Raw genomic sequence first — 22,289 nt, 5'->3', positions numbered from 1 at the left:
TTTGCTGGTGTAGATATGTGAGCAGAGTTGGCAGTGAGGTTTTTGTGGGGCTTGGTTCCAGGTTTAGAGTTACTGTGTTGTGGTCTATAGTTGCTGGTGAGAATTTGTTTAAGATTGGCAGGCTGTCTGTAGGCGAGGACAGGCCTGCCTCCCAAGGTGTGTGAGAGTGAAGGATCATTGTCTAGGATGGGTTGCAGGTCACTGATGTTGTGCTGGAGAGGCTTTAGCTGGGGGCTGTATGTGATGGCCAGTGGTGTTCTCTTGTTTTCCTTGTTGGGCCTGTCTTGTAGCAGGTGGCTTCTGGGTACATGTCTGGCTAATCTCTGTAACAACCCACTGCCAACTCTGCTCGCATATCTACACCAGCGATATCATCACAGGACCTAACATCAACCACACCATCAGGGACTCCTTCACCTGCACATCTACAAATATAGTATGTACCATCATGTATCAGCAGTGCGCCACTGCAATTTACGTTGGCCAAACTGGACAGTCTCTACGTAAAAGAATAAATGGACATAAATCAGACATCAGGAATGGTAACATATAAAAACCTGTAGGAGAACACTTCCATCTCCCTGGACCCTCAGTAAGAGATTGAAAAGTAGTAGTCCTACAACAAAAAAAATTTAATAATAAAATACAAAGAGAAATTTCAGACCTGCAATTCCTTTGCAAATTTGACTCCATCAACAAAGGTTTGAACAGAGACTGGGAGTGGTTGGCCCATTACAAAAGCACTTTCTCTGCTCTTGACGTTCACACCTCCACGTTAACAGCTGACAATGGGCCATATCCTCCCTGACTGAACTGACTCGATTTCTCCTCTCTTGATGTTCACAGCTCCACATTAACTGCCGATAATGGGCCACATCCACTGAATATCCTTGTCAGCTCTGGCCTTCCCCTTTACTGACACCCCCTCTTTAAATCCTCCTCTGAACCGCCCCCCCACTCATGCATCTGACAAAGTGGGTATTTGCCCACTAAACTTTGTGCTCCAAAATATCTGTTAGTCTTTAAGGTGCCACAGGACTTCTTGTTGTGTTTGAAGATACAGACTAACTCAGCTGCCTCTCTGATAAAAATCAACATGGGAATCCAGAATGCAATTCTTACAGATTTTTTTCTTTGTTGTGGTGTCGTTGTTGTGCATATAGACATCTAATCTTCTTTTGCATCCTGCAACCTGCTTTTTTTTAGTTTTCGTCGATATCTGTCTAATTGTGCATCAAATGGAAAGTATTTCCTTATATCAATTTTGAATCTGCCAGCTTTCAGTTTCATTCTGGGGACTTACTGACTGACTGTCCAATTCAAACTCCCTAATTTCTTCAGTCTTTCTTCTTCATTTTTCCCTACCCTAATTATTCTCACATCTGTGTTTGAAGTCTTTCTGTATCCTTTTTTGACATGAGATGAAAGAAACTCAAAACAGTAATCCAGGTGACGCCATACCTTTGATTGATATAGTGGTATTATAATATATCCCATATTATTTTCCATCCCTTTCATTAAGCATCCTGACATTTTTGTTTGCTTTTTTGAGTGCTGCTGCATATTTTACGGTAGTCTTTATTGAGCTCCATAATGACGGCCAGGTGTTTTTCTAAATGGGTACAGTTAATATAGAACTCAGCTAGGTGTCTGAGCGGCTCAGGTTATTCACTCTGCTGTGTATTACTTTGCGTTTATCAGCACTGAATTGTATCTGCCACACTGTTGTCTATTTAATTAGCTTGATTAGATCTTGCCAGTTCCTTGTGATCTTCTGAGTCCTTGATTAGTCTAAATAAATTTCTCTTATCTGGAGATTTTGCCTTCTAAGAGCTCACCTTCTTTTCCATATATCAATTAATGTAATAAACAAAAAGTAGGCATCCTTCAGTCGACATAGACTATGGATCGCGCCCTTTATAGTTGCAATTGAGGACTTCATTTACAGCGTCTACTGTGACTATGAAGACCCACATGAGAGTGAAAGTCCTTGCTGCATCTCTTGCAGATGTGGCAGGTGTCTGGCAAGTCCTTAGTGTGCTTTCTGTGCACTCGCTTCTCCTCTGCTAGCTGCATAAACAAAAAAGTTATAGAGCAAAACCTTGTGACATCTGAGCTAATCTTGTGCCATAATGAAAATTGACCATATATTCCTATGCTTTGTTTTCTCCCTCTTGGCTAATTTCTGATCAGTGACAGTACTTTGCTTCACATCACATGACATCTTAATTTTGTGACTAACTTACTGGGAGGGACTTTCTCAGAGGGCTTTTGAAAGTCTAAATTAATGTTGTTTAATTGTTCTCATTTATCCCTGTTTTCTTGGCACATTGAAGGACTTTGAGTTGACTTGTAAAACATGGTCGTCTTTTTGCAGAAACTGTTCTGTTTGTATCCTATCCTATCATAATCATCTAAGGCTACGTCTACACGTGCACCCAACTTCGAAATAGCTTATTTCGATGTTGCGACATCGAAATAGGCTATTTCGATGAATAACGTCTACACGTCCTCCAGGGCCGGCAACGTCGATGTTCAACTTCGACGTTGCTCAGCCCAACATCGAAATAGGCACAGCGAGGGAACGTCTACACGCCAAAGTAGCACACATCGAAATAAGGGAGCCAGGCACAGCTGCAGACAGGGTCACGGGGCGGACTCAACAGCAAGTCGCTCCCTTAAAGGGCCCCTCCCAGACACACTTTCATTAAACAGTGCAAGATACACAGAGCCAACAACTAGTTGCAGACCCTGTATATGCAGCACGGACCCCCAGCTGCAGCAGCAGCAGCCAGAAGCCCTGGGCTAAGGGCTGCTGCCCACGGTGACCACAGAGCCCCGCAAGGGCTGGAGAGAGAGTATCTCTCAACCCCCCAGCTGATGGCCGCCATGGAGGACCCCGCTATTTCGATGTTGCGGGACGCGGATCGTCTACATGTCCCTACTTCGATGTTGAACGTCGAAGTAGGGCGCTATTCCCATCCGCTCATGGGGTTAGCGACTTCGACGTCTCGCCGCCTAACGTCGATTTCAACTTCGAAATAGCGCCCAACACGTGTAGACGTGACGGGCGCTATTTCGAAGTTACTGCCGCTACTTCGAAGTAGCGTGCACGTGTAGACGCAGCCTAAATGTTTTATAGTTGTATTTTGATATCATTTCAACCAGTTTAGCAATCACAGAAGTAAGGCTTTCTGCTCTGTAATTCTCTGGATCAACCCTCACACTTTTAAAAATACAGGAACATTTGCTACCCTCTCATCATCCAACATAGTAGCTGATTTTCATGAGAGATTGCCTGGTTTTGCTAGCAGTTCAGTCACCTTATTAAGTACCATCAGATTTTTGGGTAAGCAGCATCTAATCCGAGCAGTTTGTTCATTTTTAATGTATTGTTTTGTTCTAATACCTTTTCTTTGGACACTTCAGTCTCTGGAAGTACATCATTTTCATTACCAGGAAAGAACAGAGCCTGGGGTAGGTACTTATCTATCATCCCTTGCTGTGAAGGCTGGTGCAGAAAAATCACTTAGTTTCTCAGCAATGTCCTTGTCTTCCTTAATTTCTGCCTTTCATCCTTCATACTCCATCAGACCCATAGACTGTCTGACAAGATTCCTGCCTCTAATATATTTAAGTAATTTGGGGTATTTATTTTTCCACTTTTAGTTACTTACTCTTTAGATTCCATCAAAGGTCTTCTAGTTTTCTTCTTATATTAACTTTCATAATTTATGCTCCTTTTTATTGGCTTCAGTACAATTAGATTTTTCTGAAGGATCTCTTTTCAGCTCAGATAACTTTCTTATGCCTTGCCATTTAGCAGTACTGGTTTGTTTCTTATATTTCTCACTTCATTTTTGTGTTTAGCAGTTGAAGCACAGTTTAAATGGTGACTCAGTTAATTACTTAAAAAAAAACCTTCAAAACTAGTGTTGAAAACATAAGAACTAATCCTCCAAAATCTATCATAAGCTTTTGTATCTCTGGGCTCTGCAAAGAAGTCTGTATCCTGCAATTTTGGGAAGTGGAAGAAATCCTGACCTACTTTTGCACTTTCTGTGAGTTTCTAAATCCAAAGCCATACTGAGCTGCACCCAGCATTTCAGTCTGTGGTTTGCTACCCTGAGTGGCCCTGCCCAAAGTAGATGATATTCTAAAAGGTCAGACAAAATCATAATAAGTGAAATTATGGCCTTAATCCTCCCCATGATACTCAAGGCCTTCCTCCTTCCTGCACATATTGTACCAGTGATGGATTACTGAATTAAACCCTATTCCCTCTTTATCTCAGCCACCACAAATCAAAGTATTAGCACATGGAAGTCTTCCAACCTGACTTCTTCAATGGAATGGTTGAAGAGAGTATGTGAAATCTGGTTTAGGAAAAGTGACATAAGTGAAGAATCATTATTTCACTGCGGATTACACTGCAATTCGGGTTCCAGTTCATCTATAAGTGTCTTTCTAAAACTTCAAGGAGACCCAAACCACAAAGCCTAAACAATTTCCATCATGTAGAAAAACAGAGATGCCCCTTCCCTAGGGATGAACATCAATGTGAGAATTCCTGAAACGTTATTTTTAAAAAACCCACAGCCTGTCACATCTGAAAAGAGTTAAAAAGACATGAAACAAGGCTGTAAAATCTCTTGTGAAGCCTATGGCTCCTCTCCAAAGGACTAAACAAAGTCACAGTTCTCAGAAATGGTGATGAGAACACACTTGGCTGAGTGGAACCTCACTACAGAAGGCTAAAACAGAACAAATCCATGTCATTGCCCTACAAAATTGTGTAGCACGGGACCATTGACGTTTTAAACTACTGGGCCATTTCTACACGTGTCACTTGTTCCAAAAACAGCGTGCTAATGAACAGCCTGGAAAACACTAATGAGATGCGGATGTAAAGTTCCGGCACCTCATTAGCATATGGTCACATGTTTTTCAGTCTGGAAGAAGCTCTTCCAGACTCCAAAATAGCCATGCAGAAGCGTGGCCCCCAGGGAGCTCACGGAAGGGAATCCTCCTTCTGGAAACCCTGTATTCTTGAAAATCTCCTTCTGGGAAATCCTCCAGGGCCACTCTTCTACACAGCTATTTTCGAGTCTGGTAGAGCTTCTTCCAGACCCCAAATCATGTGACCATATGCTAATGAGGTGCTGGAAATTTACATCCGTGCCTCATTAGCATCTTCGGGCTGTTCATTAGCATGCCCCTTTCGGAACAAGTGGCATGTGTAGAAATGGCCTTGGAGTTGTGCCAAGCTTTGTATGCAACGCTATAATCATATCATACATAGTCAATTAAATACAAAGTAATGGTAATATAACTCAACAGACATATATCCCCCTAGCCCTTCACACCCTTTCCTTCAAAACAGACCTGGGGGACTCGTCCAGGATTTCAACTGGGTCTCTGAAGCTTGGGACATGCTTCCTCCGCTGGGGAAGTATGTAAGCCACACAATGATACCTAGACCATTTCACGGAGTCAGAATGAGTATCCTCTACAGTCTATGCTGAGAGCTAGCTGGCTGGTAATTCAAACTGTTGAGGCTCCTATGCTAAGCTCCAGAGGTCCCAGGTTCAAGTCAGCCTGTGGGTAGCTACTCTTTTTAATCCTTTGTTTTCTTTGGAGTCAATTGATATTAGGGGAATTTTCTAATCTCCATTAATTATCTCCATGCATCAGGTCTAAAGCCAGCTCCGTAGAACTAACTTACAAGTGTCCTGTTCTTACTTACGTATACAGTTACACACTTCCAGGCTCTGTTTGATTCTTCTAGCAAGACTCTCAAATTACTTGCTGATACAAGACAGTGGTGAAGCAGGTGATTTTGAAGAATAAGCATAAGAAAATGGGAGCAACGCACACAAGGGAGTAGCAATTACTTTCAGGAAAGAACTGGTAATTATTATACTGACACATACACTGGGAGGACAGGAAGTCTTCAACTAGCTGCAGAATGAGCCAAAGGACTGAGCTTGGATTTATGGAGAAAAGGAGGAAGGTGAAACACAAGTGCTTTTCTCGTATGTTATGGCTCCTGTTTAATCTGACCAAAAGCAGAGAGAAATATTAACCATAGTCAGGGTAGTAATGGTGGGAAGGGAAGGAGAAACTGTGCTTCAGGCTTAGACTCGGGGATATCTGTTCATGTCTCTTTGCGTGGTGGAAAGGGAGGAAGAAATGGTGGTCTAATGTCCTTTACTATTAAAGTATATTTTGCATAAGTATTTGTAAGACAAAAAAACTGTGCGTTTTCTGACAAATATGATGCCATGTGCAAGGACGTCAATTAGTGAAACAGGTTAATTGGAGCAATGTTGAAGCACTAGCTCCAATATCTCAGATGACTTCCACAGCTGGAAGTGTGAGAGAGAGAGAGGGACACACAGAATGAGAGAGAGAGAGATGGCAATTTACATGTTTTGTCTGGAAAAATTAAGTTCCTAGTAGTATTGTTTTGATTCGCTGATAGTGCAAGTCAGATAAGTGATCTGAATATTGTTGGTGCCATAGAATTATAATGTCCATTAAAGCAACCCAGAGTTAGATTGCCATCCCCAACAAAGTATTCCCTTCAGTTTCTGATCACAGAGGTTTCTGTAGGATTTGTGAAAAGATTGCTTAGTGTATTTATTTTAGATTTGTAAGGTGCTCAGGTACGATGGCGCTGGCCAGTAAATAAATGGGAATAATGGGTAAGATGACCAGGAGGGTCATGCAATCCATTCATTCATTAATCAGTTACTTGCATCTGACCTTTTTTTTTTAAATATGTTGGTAGCAGGTACATTAAACTTCTGGTCACAAATACGAAGATAAGGTAAATGCTTTGATACCCTCACATGACTCACACTGAAGTGAGCTGTATATGGGCACATGGGAGCAGAGGCTGAGCTAATATATCAAGGAATTACATTATGATAGGGTGACAAAGATGCACATCAGGGTGATTATTATTAGTGTTAGTAATCATTTAATCATATATTAGCATGAATAAGCAAATACATACCTCACCTGTCCAAAACAACTTGGGCTGACGCCAACAACTCATCTCATGTCAGTCACTGAAAAACCTTTAGAAAAAAAATTACTTTTGTTCACTTTCCACGCCCCCTCCCCCTGGCCAGATTCCAGACAATGACATATGTGAAAGACCCCTTTCATCATGTCTGCTGGATCTAAGTGCATGCCTTCTTCACTGACTGCTCTGAAGCTCCAGGGGTCTAATTCTCTTAACCTGGTTTATGAGATATAAAATGTTCTGGTGTCTTTCTGTTTAATTAAATATATTTATGAAGCTTTATTTAGCACAAATATGCTAGATCCCTTCAGTGCCATACACATTCTGCTCATGGTTCATGTCCAACCGCAATCTAATCAACAATTGAGTCTTACCAACTGCGGATGCTGTTTACAAAAAAAAACCAAACAAACTAGGAGTGAGGTTTCATTAACAAAAAATCCCAGTCCTTTAACGCTACACCTCCTAAAAAAATCTACTGTTATTAGTACTGACCTTCTTGCCTTTCTTCCCAATTTTTATATAAGAAGTTTCTTTGTTACTAATAAGATAGCATGTGCAGACAGAAGAACTTACCAAATCTACCACATGATTTCCTGTACCTGTATTCTTAGCAAATGGAGTGTAGTAACTGCATCTTATCTTGCTTTTCTGCCAACCACTAATGAAATGAAATGAATCCTGTGACAAGTGCCTAAAAATGCAAGATTAAAAAGATAGTTGTTATATTATATGGAATCACAACTTCACAATGGTGTTTGTAAGTGCACGGGTAACATGTAAGAAAACACTAGGTGAACACCAGTGCTCTGCAATAACATATGCTTCCTTAATTTTACAAATGTTTTTTAAGAAGACCTAATCTGAAGGCTCTTTGAAAGCATTCTGGGCTTCTTTGTTACTCCATCAATGATCAGAACTCCCCTTGGTTATGAACAAGGGCAGGAAGAGGTGAATGCCATGTTCCACATCAAAAGTCATCCCTGTAATAATGTAGAAATGATCTGTCTGACCTAAATTATAAACAACTTAAACTGGCCTGTGGTCTGTGGTAGCAAATGACCTATCTGAGAAGGGAGAAAAGCTGACTTTATATGTTCAAAACAAAAAAGCAGTCAAGTAGCACTTTAAAGACTAACAAAATAATTTATTAGGTGAGCTTTCATGGGACAGAGCCACTTCTTCTGACCACAGCCAGACCAGAACAGACTCGATATTTAAGGCACAGAGAATCAAAAATAGTAGTCAAGGTTGACAAATCAGAAAAAAAATTATGAAGGTGAGCAAATCAGAGAGTAGAGGGGCAGAAGGGGAGGGGGAAGTCTAGAATTAGATTAAGCCAAGTATGCAAAAGAGCCCCTATAATGACCCAGAAAATTCGCATTCCGATTCAAACCACATGTTAATGTGTCAAATTTGAATATAAAAGAGATTTCAGCAGCCTCTCTTTGCAGACAGTTGTGAAAATTCCTCTTCAGTAACACGCAAACTTTTAAGTCATTAACAGAATGGCCCACTCCATTAAAATGTTGGCTGACCGGTTTGTGGATCAGGAGTGTTTTTATGTCTGTTTTGTGCCCATTAACTCTTTGTCTAAGAGAGTGTGAAGTCTGTCCAATATACAAAGCATCTGGGTATTGTTGGCACATGATGGCATATATGATGTTAGTTGAGGAACATGAGAATGTGCCTGTGATTCTGTGAATAACCTGGTTAGGTCCAGTGATGATATCTTCAGAATAAATATGTGGACAGACCTGGCATCGAGCTTTGTTGCATGGAAAAGTTCCAGGACTGGTGTTCCTGCGGTATAGACTGTTGCTGTTGGTGAGAATCCTCATAAGGTTGGGAATTTGTCTATAGGAGAGAACAGGCCTGTCACCTAGGGCCTTCTGGAGAGTGGCATATATGTGACAGTGGCATATCTGTTACTTTAAATGTGTGTATGTGTACCAAATTATCCTTTCAGTTATGAAATTCGACTGAAAAAATGTCACCTGTGAATGTGTTTGTTCTGGAGTTAATAGCACTAGGTAGGGCAAGGCAAAGATAGGGAGACATTCAGTTCCTGTTTCGAAAATGTATAGAGCTTATGTGTCTACCAGTATAGTAACAGAGTTTAAAGAGCTGGGATGAGTTAGCAAATCATAAGTATAATAATATAACAGAAAGCTGTCAGGGAGGTTGAAAATATGTAACAGGACTTATGCAGAAACTTCAAAAAAGACTCAAAATAACTTACAGTGATATTGGTAGTAATTTGTTTTATTCTCAATTTGAGTTCTTCAGGCACAGTTAGGAAACTTCAATGCCGTTACAAAAGTTGAGCTTATTTCATCAAGTTCCTTCCATCTTATTTTTACCTCAGGCATGAAGGTGGGTTTCCAACCCTGTTCAAAATATCTAGGTAACTGCAAAGGAGCAAATTCATTGCCAGCATAAGCAGGTGCAATCTCTTTAGCATTGGAGGAGATGTGCATATTGTGGCTGTGCTGAACTTGACCCAGAAAAGGGTTTAATTGGGATAGAAGAATAGAGTTGATTGATGTGTCTTGCACACAGTTCAAAAGAGGGAATCTTGAATGATTATTTGAAATGCCCATCCTTCTCTTTTCTTTAGGCAATGCAATGTAATTAGAAAACTCTATTAGAACAGATCTTCTCACAGGACTACCTTTTCTACAGTCTCATGGAACCACAATTTTATGTGAAATCCACTTAAATGCCATGTTAGTCACAGTGCTGTCTTCCAGCTGGAAGCAGGTACTGTTCCTATTTCCTTTCAACAATAAGAAAATGAATCATCATTCTCACTCTCTACCATTATGTAACTTGATTTTTTAACTAAAATGTTGGAAGTAAGGTGACGTATAAATGGTGAGTAGGGACCTATTTCTGCCCTGCCTCCTGGGAACCCAGTGTGAACTAAATAGTCCACAGGGAAGCAGTATGGTATTTTATACCATGTGATATATGTACTGTATTTATTGTGTAAACATTCCTTATTTATAACTGTCCCTGTATCAGTACCCTTTCTATTCTTGTTAATTCTGATCCCAGGTTACATTATGCACCTTTAAGATCTTACATGTCCTTGGAGTATAATTCAATTGTTTGATAGCACCTGATATCAGACAAATACTAACCCCAAAGTGGAGTAAGAATGCATCAAAGATAATAATATTGCTGAGCACATATGAGTGAAGTAATAATTTTTATTGGACCGACCTCTGTTGGACTCTCTCTTCTCTTTCACTGACAGAAATTTGTCCATTAAAAGATATTACCTCACCCACCTTGTGTCTCTAATATCCTGGGATCAACATGGCTACAACAACACTGCAACACTACTTAAGGCAATTCCATTCTGTACTGATAAAGATTAGTACATACAGTAGGGGACAGGTCAGAGGAAGATATGGAGTAATTAGTGGATCTTGGGCTTAGTCATTGTGCCTTCACGCTAGTTGCTGGACTGTTTTTTTCCACATCTGTGATATAGAGCTGGATGTTGCCCGTGGAAGTATGCAAACATATCTGCTGTCCTTCAGAATTTAAACTTCCCCTGCAAACCTTGTGTTGTAGATGATGAAGGGAATTAGATTTTCCTTCTTCCATACATTTGTAAAGAGATAGTGTGCATTGGTGTGCAGAAGGGAGTAGCAGAGAGGCCTTTTCTGTTATCATTATCTGTGTGCCTTCTGATGTCATGGATAGTTGGCCTAAGTGGAGCTGATGGCCACAGCAACTCAACACATTGGTTAGAGTTCCCTCAATGGATGAGAGTTACCCTGTTAAGCACTAGCTGAGGTGAATGTATGAGTCTAAATGTTATTGTATGGTCTGAGAAAGGGTAGGAAATGATGAAAGAAGGTGATGTTGCCCAGGGTATATTTGGCCTCAGCTGCTAATGGGTGCTCGGAGGCCATGTCTACACAAGCAAGTTCTTTCAAAATATCCACTCTTTTGAAATATCCACTACAGTGTCTACACACAAAAAGTGTTATTTCAAAATTAACTCAAAAGACACAACACTCCTTTTGAAAGTGCTCTTCCACTCCCATTTCAGGAAGAAGGCCTTCTTTTGAAAGCTTCTTTCTAAAGAAAACGTGTAGATGCTTCACGGGCCCTTTTTTTGAAAGAGCAGTCCTCATGGGGCCTGATTTTCTATCCCTGGCCCATTCTTCCAAAAGAGTGGGGGCTGTGTGGATGTTCTCTTTTGAAAGAGCAGATTTCTCTTTTGATCTGCCTTTTAGCGTGTGGACGCACTCTTTTGAAAGAAGTTCTTTCAGAAGACATCTTCTGGAAGTCCTTCTTTTGAAAGATCGGTGTAGTGTAGAGGTAGCCAGAGGGACAGGAGTCCCACACTCCCTCATAGCAGCCAAGTACTGTCCATACTGGTGATCTCTTGAGAGCATTGGCTGCTTTTGTATGGCAAAAGACACCCCAAAGCTGGCAGGGAGAAAGCATGGCCAGTGTTCTGTTCTCCCTATACAGTGCCGGTGGAATTGGCTATGTATGCAGATGGGAGCAAGCAACATGGCCTTAGGGGGTGAACTGTAACCAATTAGTCCTCTGCTTCTCAGAGGAACTGCTACTAAAGCAAGACTGGGAAGTATTGGAGAGTAGAGGGGACAGAAATTGAGGGGGACAACAGTACTCAAGAGAAAAGGAAGCAGCAGAGAACCTATGAAACTAAAAGAAGTGGAGAGTAAGAGAAGAAAAGGGAAGTAGAACAAGAAACAAGAAGAACAGGGACAGACCCAGGAAAGAAGGGACAGTGAGGGTGACAGTTTTTGTGTCACTCCAGGTCATGCCCATTAGACAGCAGCATGTTTATTACGTTTGAGACTTGAAAAAAATCCCTTGATGGTGGTTTGAAACATTGCACAGTGGGTTCTTTAACACAGCATACTAACACAGTCATTTGACCTCATTTTCTAGAAGAGTCCAAATTTTCTACATAACTTCAGATTTTTGTATCCCTGCCTACCCAGTCTGGTGGTATAGTGAATTGTTCTGTGAGCTGAAGGCAGGAAAAATCCCATCAACATATTGGAAAGTACAATTTGGGGGTGGGGGGGTGTTGTTTTTAATATCTGGGGACTTAGCCATATTCATTAGTCAGAGCTCTTTAGAGAGGCATTTTGTTGGATCATGATGCATGTTTAAAGGAAAGCAGATAGTTTATATCAGGTAATGTGTGAATGTCGTTGCTTAATCCCTTCGCATTAAAGACTATTGCAGGTATCCTATGGTGATGCCTTGGATTCTGTGCATATAAGCACTATTTATCCCAGGGTTTCATTGGAAGTGATGATACCTTCAGAAACTTAAACTGGGCAAACAGTGCATTGGAAAAAACAAACTAATCTACATGATTGTCTCATAGGGCTTTTAACTCTTACTATTCCAAATCCAAATGCTGAAAAATTTCCAGACATGGGCTGTTTCTGTCCCTTAAAAATGACCAGTCATTCAAGCCAACTTCTTGAGAGGTGGTGGCCCAGGCTACATTAGAGACCAAGCTAATCTGTTACATTCTCCTGGCAACACTCCTTCGGACGTTAGCATCAGTCACGCTCAGAATGTACAGCCAGGGTACCCTAGTTTGGCTTTCCAGTTTCAGTCATTTGCACTTTCAGTACCAGTATGGGGAGCTGAGCTCAGTTCTTCCCATGGGACAGCAGGTGGTATTTTCACTGCTGTGCTCCCTCAGAGGTTCTACCAGAAACTGGGAGGCTCAAACTGTACCAAAGGTTCTAGCACAGGTTTCAGCCACACCATAGGGTGAGGTGGGGTGGGCAGCCCAGGCTCTGAACTTTTGGGGGCCCCACAGAAGCTGCCTCAACCATCCTATGGACAGAAGAGTGGAGGATTACCTGGGACCAGGTGCAGGCAGTGGGGGCAAGCAGTGGCAGCAGCAGCTGCAGGGGCTCACCACCCCTCAGCCTCCTCACCTACACCACAGAGAGTGAGCGGTAGCCTGCTCTGCAGCACCGCATTGCTCCCTCCTGGCCCACTGAGCCCCACTTCTCTGGACATGGCTAGAAGGCCTCCACTCCTAGCTGTCTGTGGAGAAGTGGGACTCAGTTTGCTGGGAGGGTGTGGTGGAGTGCCATGTGGTGAGTGGCGGTGGGAGACTGGGGGATGGTGAAGCCCCGTGGCTGCTGCCATCTGCTGCCTGCCCCCTGCCCAAGGTAATCCCTGGCCAGCCTGGTTGGGGAGGAGACCGAGGGTCAGTGTGGGAGTGGAGCGGGGAAGGCGCAGGGCATGCAACATGCAGGGGTCACCCTGATACCAATGCCTGGAAGACTTGCAGTGGGGTGTTGTCCTGAGTCCTGCCCACCCCACCTCAGGACAACCTTTTCTAGACTTTCTGCTCTTTGGAGCCCTCCTCTCCCAAACACATTGTCTTTTTTGTCCTCTACGAACCTGGTATTTCAGAACTCTCACTGATTTCAATGCAAGCTGTTGCAACATGAGATGAAAATTAATGAAAATTCCTGCAATGTACACAGGAGGAATTAGGGGAGTTCCCTCCTGTGGCTGGAAAATTCTTTGATTCTCCAAATTTTGACTCCTGCCATCTTCTGGTCTCCTTTTTTTCTGAAGTGGATAGTGGTATTTTGTCTGCTCTGGGCATTTTACATTTCCAATCTGTGGTGAGCTGCAATATGTTTGTCATCAGCAGTCAAAATACCGACCTGGAGAGGGAGGTTTTTTTTAAAAAAACAGGCATTGATACCCTAACAAAAATATAACCCCCCACAGCTGCCTTGCCTGCAGGGCTGTTCTGAATAGCAGAATGGATCAAAGGATGTTTTTATTTCCTTGTGCAGAGGAAAAATTCATCACTTTGTAAGTCAGAGCAAAAATTAATCAAATCAATACCAGGTTATATCAGGGAGGTTTTTTAATAATACATTTCTTATGCCTAAACTCAGTATGACTCTCAGCAGTAGGTTCTGTATATAGTTGAAAACTTTATTCCATCTGTAACAACCTTTAATTTGAAACAAGGTCAAGAATGTATTAAAAATAGAAAGCTCAGAGTGAGATCCATCTACAGTAAACTCTGCCTTAAAGGTATTTTTTATTTGTTTTTTTTTTTAACATATGCAAAATGGCTTGTATAGACCACTACAATATGAACACCTTTTTTGGTTGATGAGTAAAAGAGAACCTCTGGTTCACCTTCTTAGGGAATTTATTGGCCTCCCTACTGATGAGTGTTATTGAGGATGTAATAACTTATTTTAACAGTGTTGACACAGACTTTCAAAGTTATTAAAAAGTTCTTGTTATAAACTCACAGTGTCATAACGTGTATCAAGAGATGCAAGTTTGTACTGAGATCACTAGATAACACTTCTGAATAAAACGTGAAGTTCTGGCACATGAGCTGACCATTTGGAATACAACATAGTCTTTCAACAAGAAAGTGCATTAGAAAGGGAGATACCCAAAGGGAAGCATTGTCATCTAGACACTGAAGAGCTTGGCAGACATTAAAGAGCTGTAAAGTGGCAATGAGAAAGAAAGAAGAAACCTTTTTGCTGTGTTGGTTCATGCACTCATTTTATCATAGTTTCTCATGCAATTGACTGTAAAAAGGAAGATCTACTAAAATATATTTTATAAATGTAGCAGAAAATTAAGAAATTCTTTTTCTTGAGATATTGCATCTATATGGCAACAATACGTTGTTCTATTTCTCTTTGTTTCAGAATTTTTCTAAGATTTCTGTAACTTACATTGAGGGTAGAGACACAGACAATTATTAATATCTTATTAATGTATATATCAGTCTCACTGAAGCTACATCTCCTACCCACCCCCCTACACACAGCCACCTCCTTGTTTAAAGATGGAACAGTTCAGATACACAAGGTTACCGCTGTGATGTTTGATATCTAAGTGGCTGATGTCTTTACTTGTTTTTAGGTTGACTTTGAACAACTTCAGGACAATTTATGTCAGATGGAGAAAAGGTGCAAAGCATCCTGGGATCACCTTAAGGCAGTAGCAAAGCATGAAATGAAGCCAAATCTGAAGCAAAAAATGTCTGAGTTCCTTAAAGACTGTGCAGAAAGAATCATAATCCTAAAGATTGTTCACAGAAGAATAATTAACAGGTACAGCATTAGGGCACTGACGGGAACAACCTTAGGGACTTATTTCACTGTGCTTCAAACCACATTCCAAGAAGTATGTCTACCAACATATCTGTTGTGAGTTCTTTATAACAGATATTCATTTGTTCTGGGTATTTCCTATCTTCACCTGGATAATATATTTTTGCTGACAAAAATGGTGACTGACAATTATTTTTACATATTACTACATGCTATGGTAAAATCCCAAAATCCTACTCATGTAATTTCCTTTTGTCTTTAATGAGATGTTTGCCATAGTAAAGACTAAGTACAAGATCTGTATCTGGAGCTTCAAGTTTACATATCTCGCACAATCTGCTAGTGCTTATATATACATAAGTGCCACTGTGAATATATTTCCAGATTCTGAATCCCATGCTGTTGATTTTCCTGTGCCCAATAATGATAATAGTATCTATCTTGTATGTAGTACTTTTCCTCCATAGATCTCAAATTGCTTTACAAGGGAGAATGACATCAGTATCCCCATTTTACAGATGGGTAAATGTTATATATTTGTACACAGAATTACCAAGGAATCTCCAAATGTGTGACTGAATAGCTCTGTAATGTTAGTTCAGCCCATCTGTTTCCTCATTGATTAATTCAATACTACCAAGTAAGTTGTACCCCAAATATAGCTATTGAATTTGTAGAATAGTGTTTTCTTTACTTTAAATTCCATAATGTACTATTCTTAATGCTCTCCAAAATATCTTACTCAGTCACATATTTCATTTCTATTGTGAAAATGCTAACATGCACACACTGGATAAGGATCCATACAATCAATAGTCTATTGGGAATAATGTGGTACAGAAGTATCAGCAAAGCTTCAAATAATAAAAAACGCTGTGAATAAAACTGAGTTGACAGTAAAGTTGTGAACTCAAAGCGCCCCAGACTGAAAGTATTTGGATGTTACAACATTTTATGGTTTTCTTTTTGAACTAGAAATACTTCTTTTCCTGTGTTGCTAGCCTGTAAATCTTCATTCTTCTTGTCTAGACTTTCCCCAGCCTCTTAACTGCTTCTTTGAAGTTGCTTAATACAAACAAATGGAATTAAAACAGAACATTTTTTCCAGTATCTGAAATGAAATTGTTCATTCACATACCAAATTAGTAAAATAAAATGAATGGAGCTCCATAAGTATCTTATCTCTTATATCAGCGTGAGAAAGTGGGTTGGGATAAAGTTATCACAGACTAGCCATTTATCTGCATTACATTTTTAATTGTAAGCCATGCCAGTGATGTTTAAGGCATCTCTGAAAACTCCACAGTAAAAAAAGAGTGCTCTCTCATAAGACAATAAATGGATCAACTGGAATATGTTTTACTAGAAATTTTGCAAGTTTTTGATTTTTTTTTCATTTTTAAAACCTGCCATTAATGAATTTATTTTTCAGGTTTCATGCATTTTTGTTATTTATGGGCCATCCTCCTTATGCAATCCGTGAAGTCAATATCAATAAGTTCTGCAAAATTATTAGTGAATTTGCTTTGGAGTATCGCACTACCAGGGAACGAGTTTTGCAGCAGAAACAGAAACGGGCCAACCACAGGGAAAGAAACAAGACCAGGGGAAAAATGATCACAGATGTAAGTGGCAAAATCAAATCCACTGTGGCAAATATTTGTGAAGCTTTCCTTTTAGTGAATGCATACTTTAGATGTTATGCTTCATCCACTAACCTTCCTTTAAGCATTCCCTCCACTATTCTGTATTCTTTTGTAAATCAGTACTATGTTTTTCTTTGTCATTGACTATAAATGCTTCTGGATTCATAGCAGCTTCTTGACTTGAACAAAATAAAATTAAGTGTACATAAAGAAAATCTTCCACATGTTGTTGTTTAGACAAATTCATGCATCCTGTCCATTTTCAATAAAGAATAAAGTAAGAATTGCAGACACCTTCCTGAAAAATATTGCCAATAACATAGCAACTCAACCCTAAAATTAGGCTTCCAAATCATACCATGTATCAGATTACTAACCACATGTTTAGGTGTCTATGTATGAATTTAAGTGTATAATGTTAGGTTCTCATTTGAATATGTATAGTATCTATTTTCTTATTAGGTAAAAAAGGTAAAATGCAGCCTTTTTCAGATTTTATTATAGATTACAAATTTAGATTCTCTTGACCTGTTATCTGATAAATTTTGCTGACAGTGGTCTTGCTAATTTGGTAAAAATAAGATGAACTTTCTCTTCATCTTTAAAGATCCTCTGATTTCTTTTTACCTTCCTTTAAAATGTGACACAGTTTCACTCAGTCCAAATAAAGTTTTAAGAAGTGCCAGTACTTAATAAAAGTTTCCAGCTTTCTCAAAATCCAAATCTGGAGTTTCAATTAAACATGAGTGGTTCATCACCTATGAAGCTACCCCTATCCTGCCATTGGCATGAAAAACACAAAGCTGATTACAGTTTTTTGGCAAACATCTCAGACAAGTTAGGTAAAGAAAAAAAATCCATCAGACCGATATTGGGATTGTATTTAAGTTGTTGAGTCACAGTCATCTGTAGATCTTTCCTGGCAATAATCTTTCAGATTTTGGAGATCTGCCTCATCTGAGAGAGAATTTTAGAGCCACATTATTATCTCAAAAGATTTTCCATTTGGACTAGTCTCAAGTAAAGGAAGAACTCTGATTCTATGCAGATGGCTTAAGATAGCCATGCAAAATTTCAGGACTGGTATTAAGGAACTGAAACTTTAAATTTCTCAGTATTATTTTGGTTGATCACCAAAATAATTGCCAAATTAAACATTTAATTTGCCAAGTAGGATCAGTGCTTTCCACCAGTTCAGATAATGACAAGAGGGGAGTGGTTCCTGAAAAGTCATTATGCCAAGGAGCTTATGGAGTGCTGTAAGCAAAACATTTCCTTACATTTGCAGCACTTACTGTATTAAAGTACCAAGATAAATGGAGTAACAGTACTGAAGGAACTTCTTCAAGTCCTTCTTCTTCAGAAAATGAGGGAAAGGTGGCCAGTCATCTTCTCACCAGAAATATCTAGAGATGGAGAGAGGAAGTGGGCCTGCCTGCTGACCCTATCACAGTAAAAGAGGGTGTAAGTACAAGCCAGTGGTCATTCACTGAAGATCTGAGTTATGGAGGTGAGCCATTTCCTGAAGATGTGAAAACAGAGGAGAAAGTGATTGAGTCTTCCCCAAAAGGGCTTGTTGTAGGAAGAGGGACAGTTCCTCAGATCTGTCTTCTAAAAGAATGGCTCATGTTTTGGAATTTCCATCGCCTCTTCAAGACTGATGATTAAATGCATAGAATTCACATAGCCAGGTTTCAGAGGGGGAGCCATATTAGTCTGTTTCAGGGAAAACAAGGAGTCTGGTAGCTCTGTAAACACTAACCAATTTATTAGGCTATTAGAATATAAGCTTTCATCAGGTATGGCTCACTTCCTCAGATGCTGAGGAGAAAAGAGAAAAAGGAGGGGATACAGTGGCATCAGTGCTAATTAAATCAGAGTGAATGTTTCTTCACAGTGGCCATATCATCCATCCTTCAGTGTTCCTGTAGCATCTCAGTCTTCCAGGGGCCACACCTGTGGTTTAACGGGCTTCCTGCTTCTGATGTATTTACATATTATTTTGCTATTACTTTTTTAATTTTAGCTAGTTTTCTTCAGTCTTTTTTGGCCTTCCTAATTATATTTTTATGCTACATTTGCTAGAGTTTCTGCTCCTTTCTGTAATCCTTAATAGGATTTAATTTACAGTTTTTAATGACACATGTCTGCTTCTTATTGCTTGTTGTACTTTGTTATTTAGCTTTAGTGGCACTTTTTAGATCCTCTTACTCTGATTTTTAAGTTGGGTAGACATCTCAATTGAGCTTTATTATGGTGTGTTTAAAAACTTTCCATGCAATTTGCAGGGATTTTGCTTTTTGCACTGTATATTTTAATTTGTTTAATTAATGACTTCATTTTTGTGCAGTTCCTTTTTCTGAAATTAAATACAATCATGTTGGTGGGCTTCTGTAGCATGCTTCCCCATCCCATAAGGATGTTAAATTTAATTATATTATGAGCACTATTACCAAGCAGTTCAATCATATTTACTTCTTAGACCAGATTTTATGATCCACTTACAAGTCTTATTGTGAGTTCCAAGACTGTCTCATTTAAAATGTCATGAGATTTTATCTCTGCATCCCATCCTGAGGTGATGTGTACCTAGTCAATATGAATGACTGTTGAAGGATTTTTATTTTATAGTCTTTCAAATCTCTCTGTGTGTTTATCAGTAACTAGTCACCTTATCAGGTGGTTGGTAGTATGTTGCTGTTACTATCACTGGAATTACTTCTGTTGCTCTTCTCTGGACCTTCTCCAGATTCTCCACATCTTTCCTGAAAGGTGGCAACCGGAACTGGACACAGTACTCAGTTGAGGCCAAATCAGTGCAGAGTAGGGTGTAAAAATTATTTCTCACGTCTTGCTTACAGAACTCCTCTTAATACATCCCAGCAGGCCTGCTGTTGGAGGAAAGATGGGGACAAACAGAGTAGTTGCCTTTGGTCCCGATGATTCAAAGCAGCCTGAGACCTGAGCACTCTACATTGCTGACGGAGCCCAGCATGGCATACTGCAGAGCACCAAGCAGCATGCTCCAGACAGTGCTGGGGGCGGGGAACCCCCCTCCCAAACAAACAAAAAAACAACCAAGAAAAAAAGCCCTACCATAGTGCGAACAACAAAATGGCTATACCTGCTGAGGTCCCTTGCAAAGTGTCTGGCTGAATTTCAGTACCACTATGCCCAAAGAAAAACAAACAGTTCATTCCCTGAACCAAACATATCCTTAAAAAGCCATGTGAATGTGCTTCTCAGCACTCTCATATAGCTAACCACGTCATGTAGAGTGTGCTGAAAACTAGATGAGTGCCAAAACAAATGGGGCTTTCATATTTAATGATCAGTGTTTTGGGAACAGAATGTATCAATCCCAGGCAAAAAATCATTACTGAGCTAGAGATAAGAAAATATGTATTAATAATTTGCAGGGAATGGGGAATTATGGAACAGTGTTTTTTTTGAAAACAATACATAAAAAACTAGAAAGTCAAAATTTCCAATTTAAATACATTAATAAAATACATAAATGTCCTTCTCTACTACCATTCATGTGAGGAATATATGTGTTGTTTTTCTTCAATGGAAGGTGTTGTGTTTGTGTTAGAAGAGAGCTAAATCGAACAGGTGGTTAAAAAGACCAAACAAGAAAGGCCAAAAACAGTAACCTGAATAAGAGTCCTGCAGGGAACAATGGGAGAATGTCTTCTTGGTGACTTCATCCAGGTTTAATCTTGTTGCATTTAAAAGAATTATGCAGGACCTTTTGCCAGGGGATAAAGCAAAACAACACATTTATATATATATATATATATATATATATATATATATATATATATATATATAAAAATCACTACTTTATCATATCCATATAATATAAGACACTCACCCACACACACAAGCACACTCTATATAGTTGTTGTTCCCCCTAACTTGACTAATTAGATCAGCTAGATGGGGGAGGAGTGGAGCCAGGTTTTTGCTGATCTAGATCGATGCTCTGATGTTGACAAGATGAAACCTGGGGTCCCCTTGCAAGATACCTTTGATTTATAGTGGCTTTTCTCTCAAGCAGATCTATACCAGTTAGTCATCCCATGCATATGCAAAAACCTAGGCACTCTTGGCTGTGCCATTTAGTCATAACTGGCGCTTTCTTCTGGATGCTGCCACATTTCATCCTTAAAGAGGGCTTTTGGAATCTGCTTTCAAAAGAAGGTGCTTTCTTTTGATCCCAGGGGCATCAGTATGTCTGATCTTCCCCACCCGACAGGTCTTTACGATCCTGAGATCTGGTCCTATTCCCCTCTCTGACTGTTGCAGCTCGTCAGAGGCGCTTGCCTTCCACACCTCTCATTCACACTTCATTCATTAAAAAGTAGAAGTCCTGTGGCACCTTGATGATGAAGATGACAACTATGATAACAGTATTATACCAAGATTTGATACAAAAGACAATACAAAGTTTCTGTGTAAAAGGACTTAATAGAAAATGTTTATGTGTGTGTGTGTTTGTGTGTGTGTGTATACACACATACATACATACACCTACATGCACATACAAAGTTAATAAGAAAATGGCTCAGGAATTACAAGGTTTTAATATAAAAAGACATAATAAGCAAATGCTATAGAGACTTAATACAAGCTTATAAGAAAATGACACAGAATTTTTTTCTACAATCTTCCCAATACAAAGGCTATATCTACACTTCACTTGCTGAACAAGCCCGCCCCGCCCCCAGTGAATTATAAGATTTTGCCACGGCAAGTGAACCTGCAAATGCTGCTCCTCTCCTGCCAACAAAGCGAAACCCATTTGTTGGGGTTGAAAGTATGTTGTCTGCAAAAGCGGCAACAGAAATAATTCCCATGCACCGACTTTTAGTGACAGGGCTGTGTCAACACATCCTGGCCACTCAAAGCAGTGCAGTGTAGACACACCCTCTGTGGGAGGACACTAAACCATTAGAGGGCATTGGGCCTAGAAACAGGAGACAGGTTGGGTGAGCAGAGGCTGCCCAGAGAGTTTTGGTGAGAAGATGCAAGGAGACACGTAGACTGAGAATGTCTGCAGTAAACAGGTACTAAGAGAAAGGGGACATCAAAGATAAGTCACATCTACCAAGGCATTTCAGGGGAACACCAGGGCTATGTCTACACTAGCATTCCTCCTTTGAAAGAGGCATGTAAATGAAGGAAATCAAAAATGCAAATGAGGCACAGATTTGCATGTCTGGCACCTCATTTGCATATTCTTCTTTCAAAAGAAGAAAAGCAATGTAGACATGGCTCTTTCAAAAGTAAACCTCATCTTCAAAAGAACCCTTTTTCCTAAAAAAAAAAATAGGAAGAAGGGGTCTTTTGAAGATGGGGATTACTTTCGAAAGAGCCACATCCACACTGCTTTTCTTTTTTCAAAAGAAGAATATGCAAATGAGAAGCCAGATATGTAAATTTATACCTCATTTGTATTTTCAATTT

At 39.9% G+C, this 22,289-nt stretch overlaps 1 protein-coding gene across 6 annotated transcripts in view; it reads left to right on the top strand.

The window, feature by feature from the left end:
- FHOD3 (formin homology 2 domain containing 3) overlaps positions 1 to 22,289 on the top strand; it is a 639,020-nt gene that overhangs the window by 581,808 nt on the left and 34,923 nt on the right. For all 6 annotated transcript variants that reach the window (XM_074988019.1, XM_074988017.1, XM_074988015.1 and 3 more), the window contains 2 exons: positions 14,981 to 15,171; positions 16,604 to 16,796. In XM_074988019.1, coding sequence (XP_074844120.1) covers positions 14,981 to 15,171; positions 16,604 to 16,796 — 384 coding nt within the window. The remainder of the gene's footprint in view (positions 1 to 14,980; positions 15,172 to 16,603; positions 16,797 to 22,289) is intronic.

The sequence above is a fragment of the Carettochelys insculpta genome, chromosome 2, assembly GCF_033958435.1.
Source record: "Carettochelys insculpta isolate YL-2023 chromosome 2, ASM3395843v1, whole genome shotgun sequence".
Lineage (NCBI taxonomy): Eukaryota > Metazoa > Chordata > Testudines > Carettochelyidae > Carettochelys > Carettochelys insculpta.
Note: the sequence above shows the minus strand (reverse complement) of the source record. Positions and strands in the feature narration are given on the sequence as shown.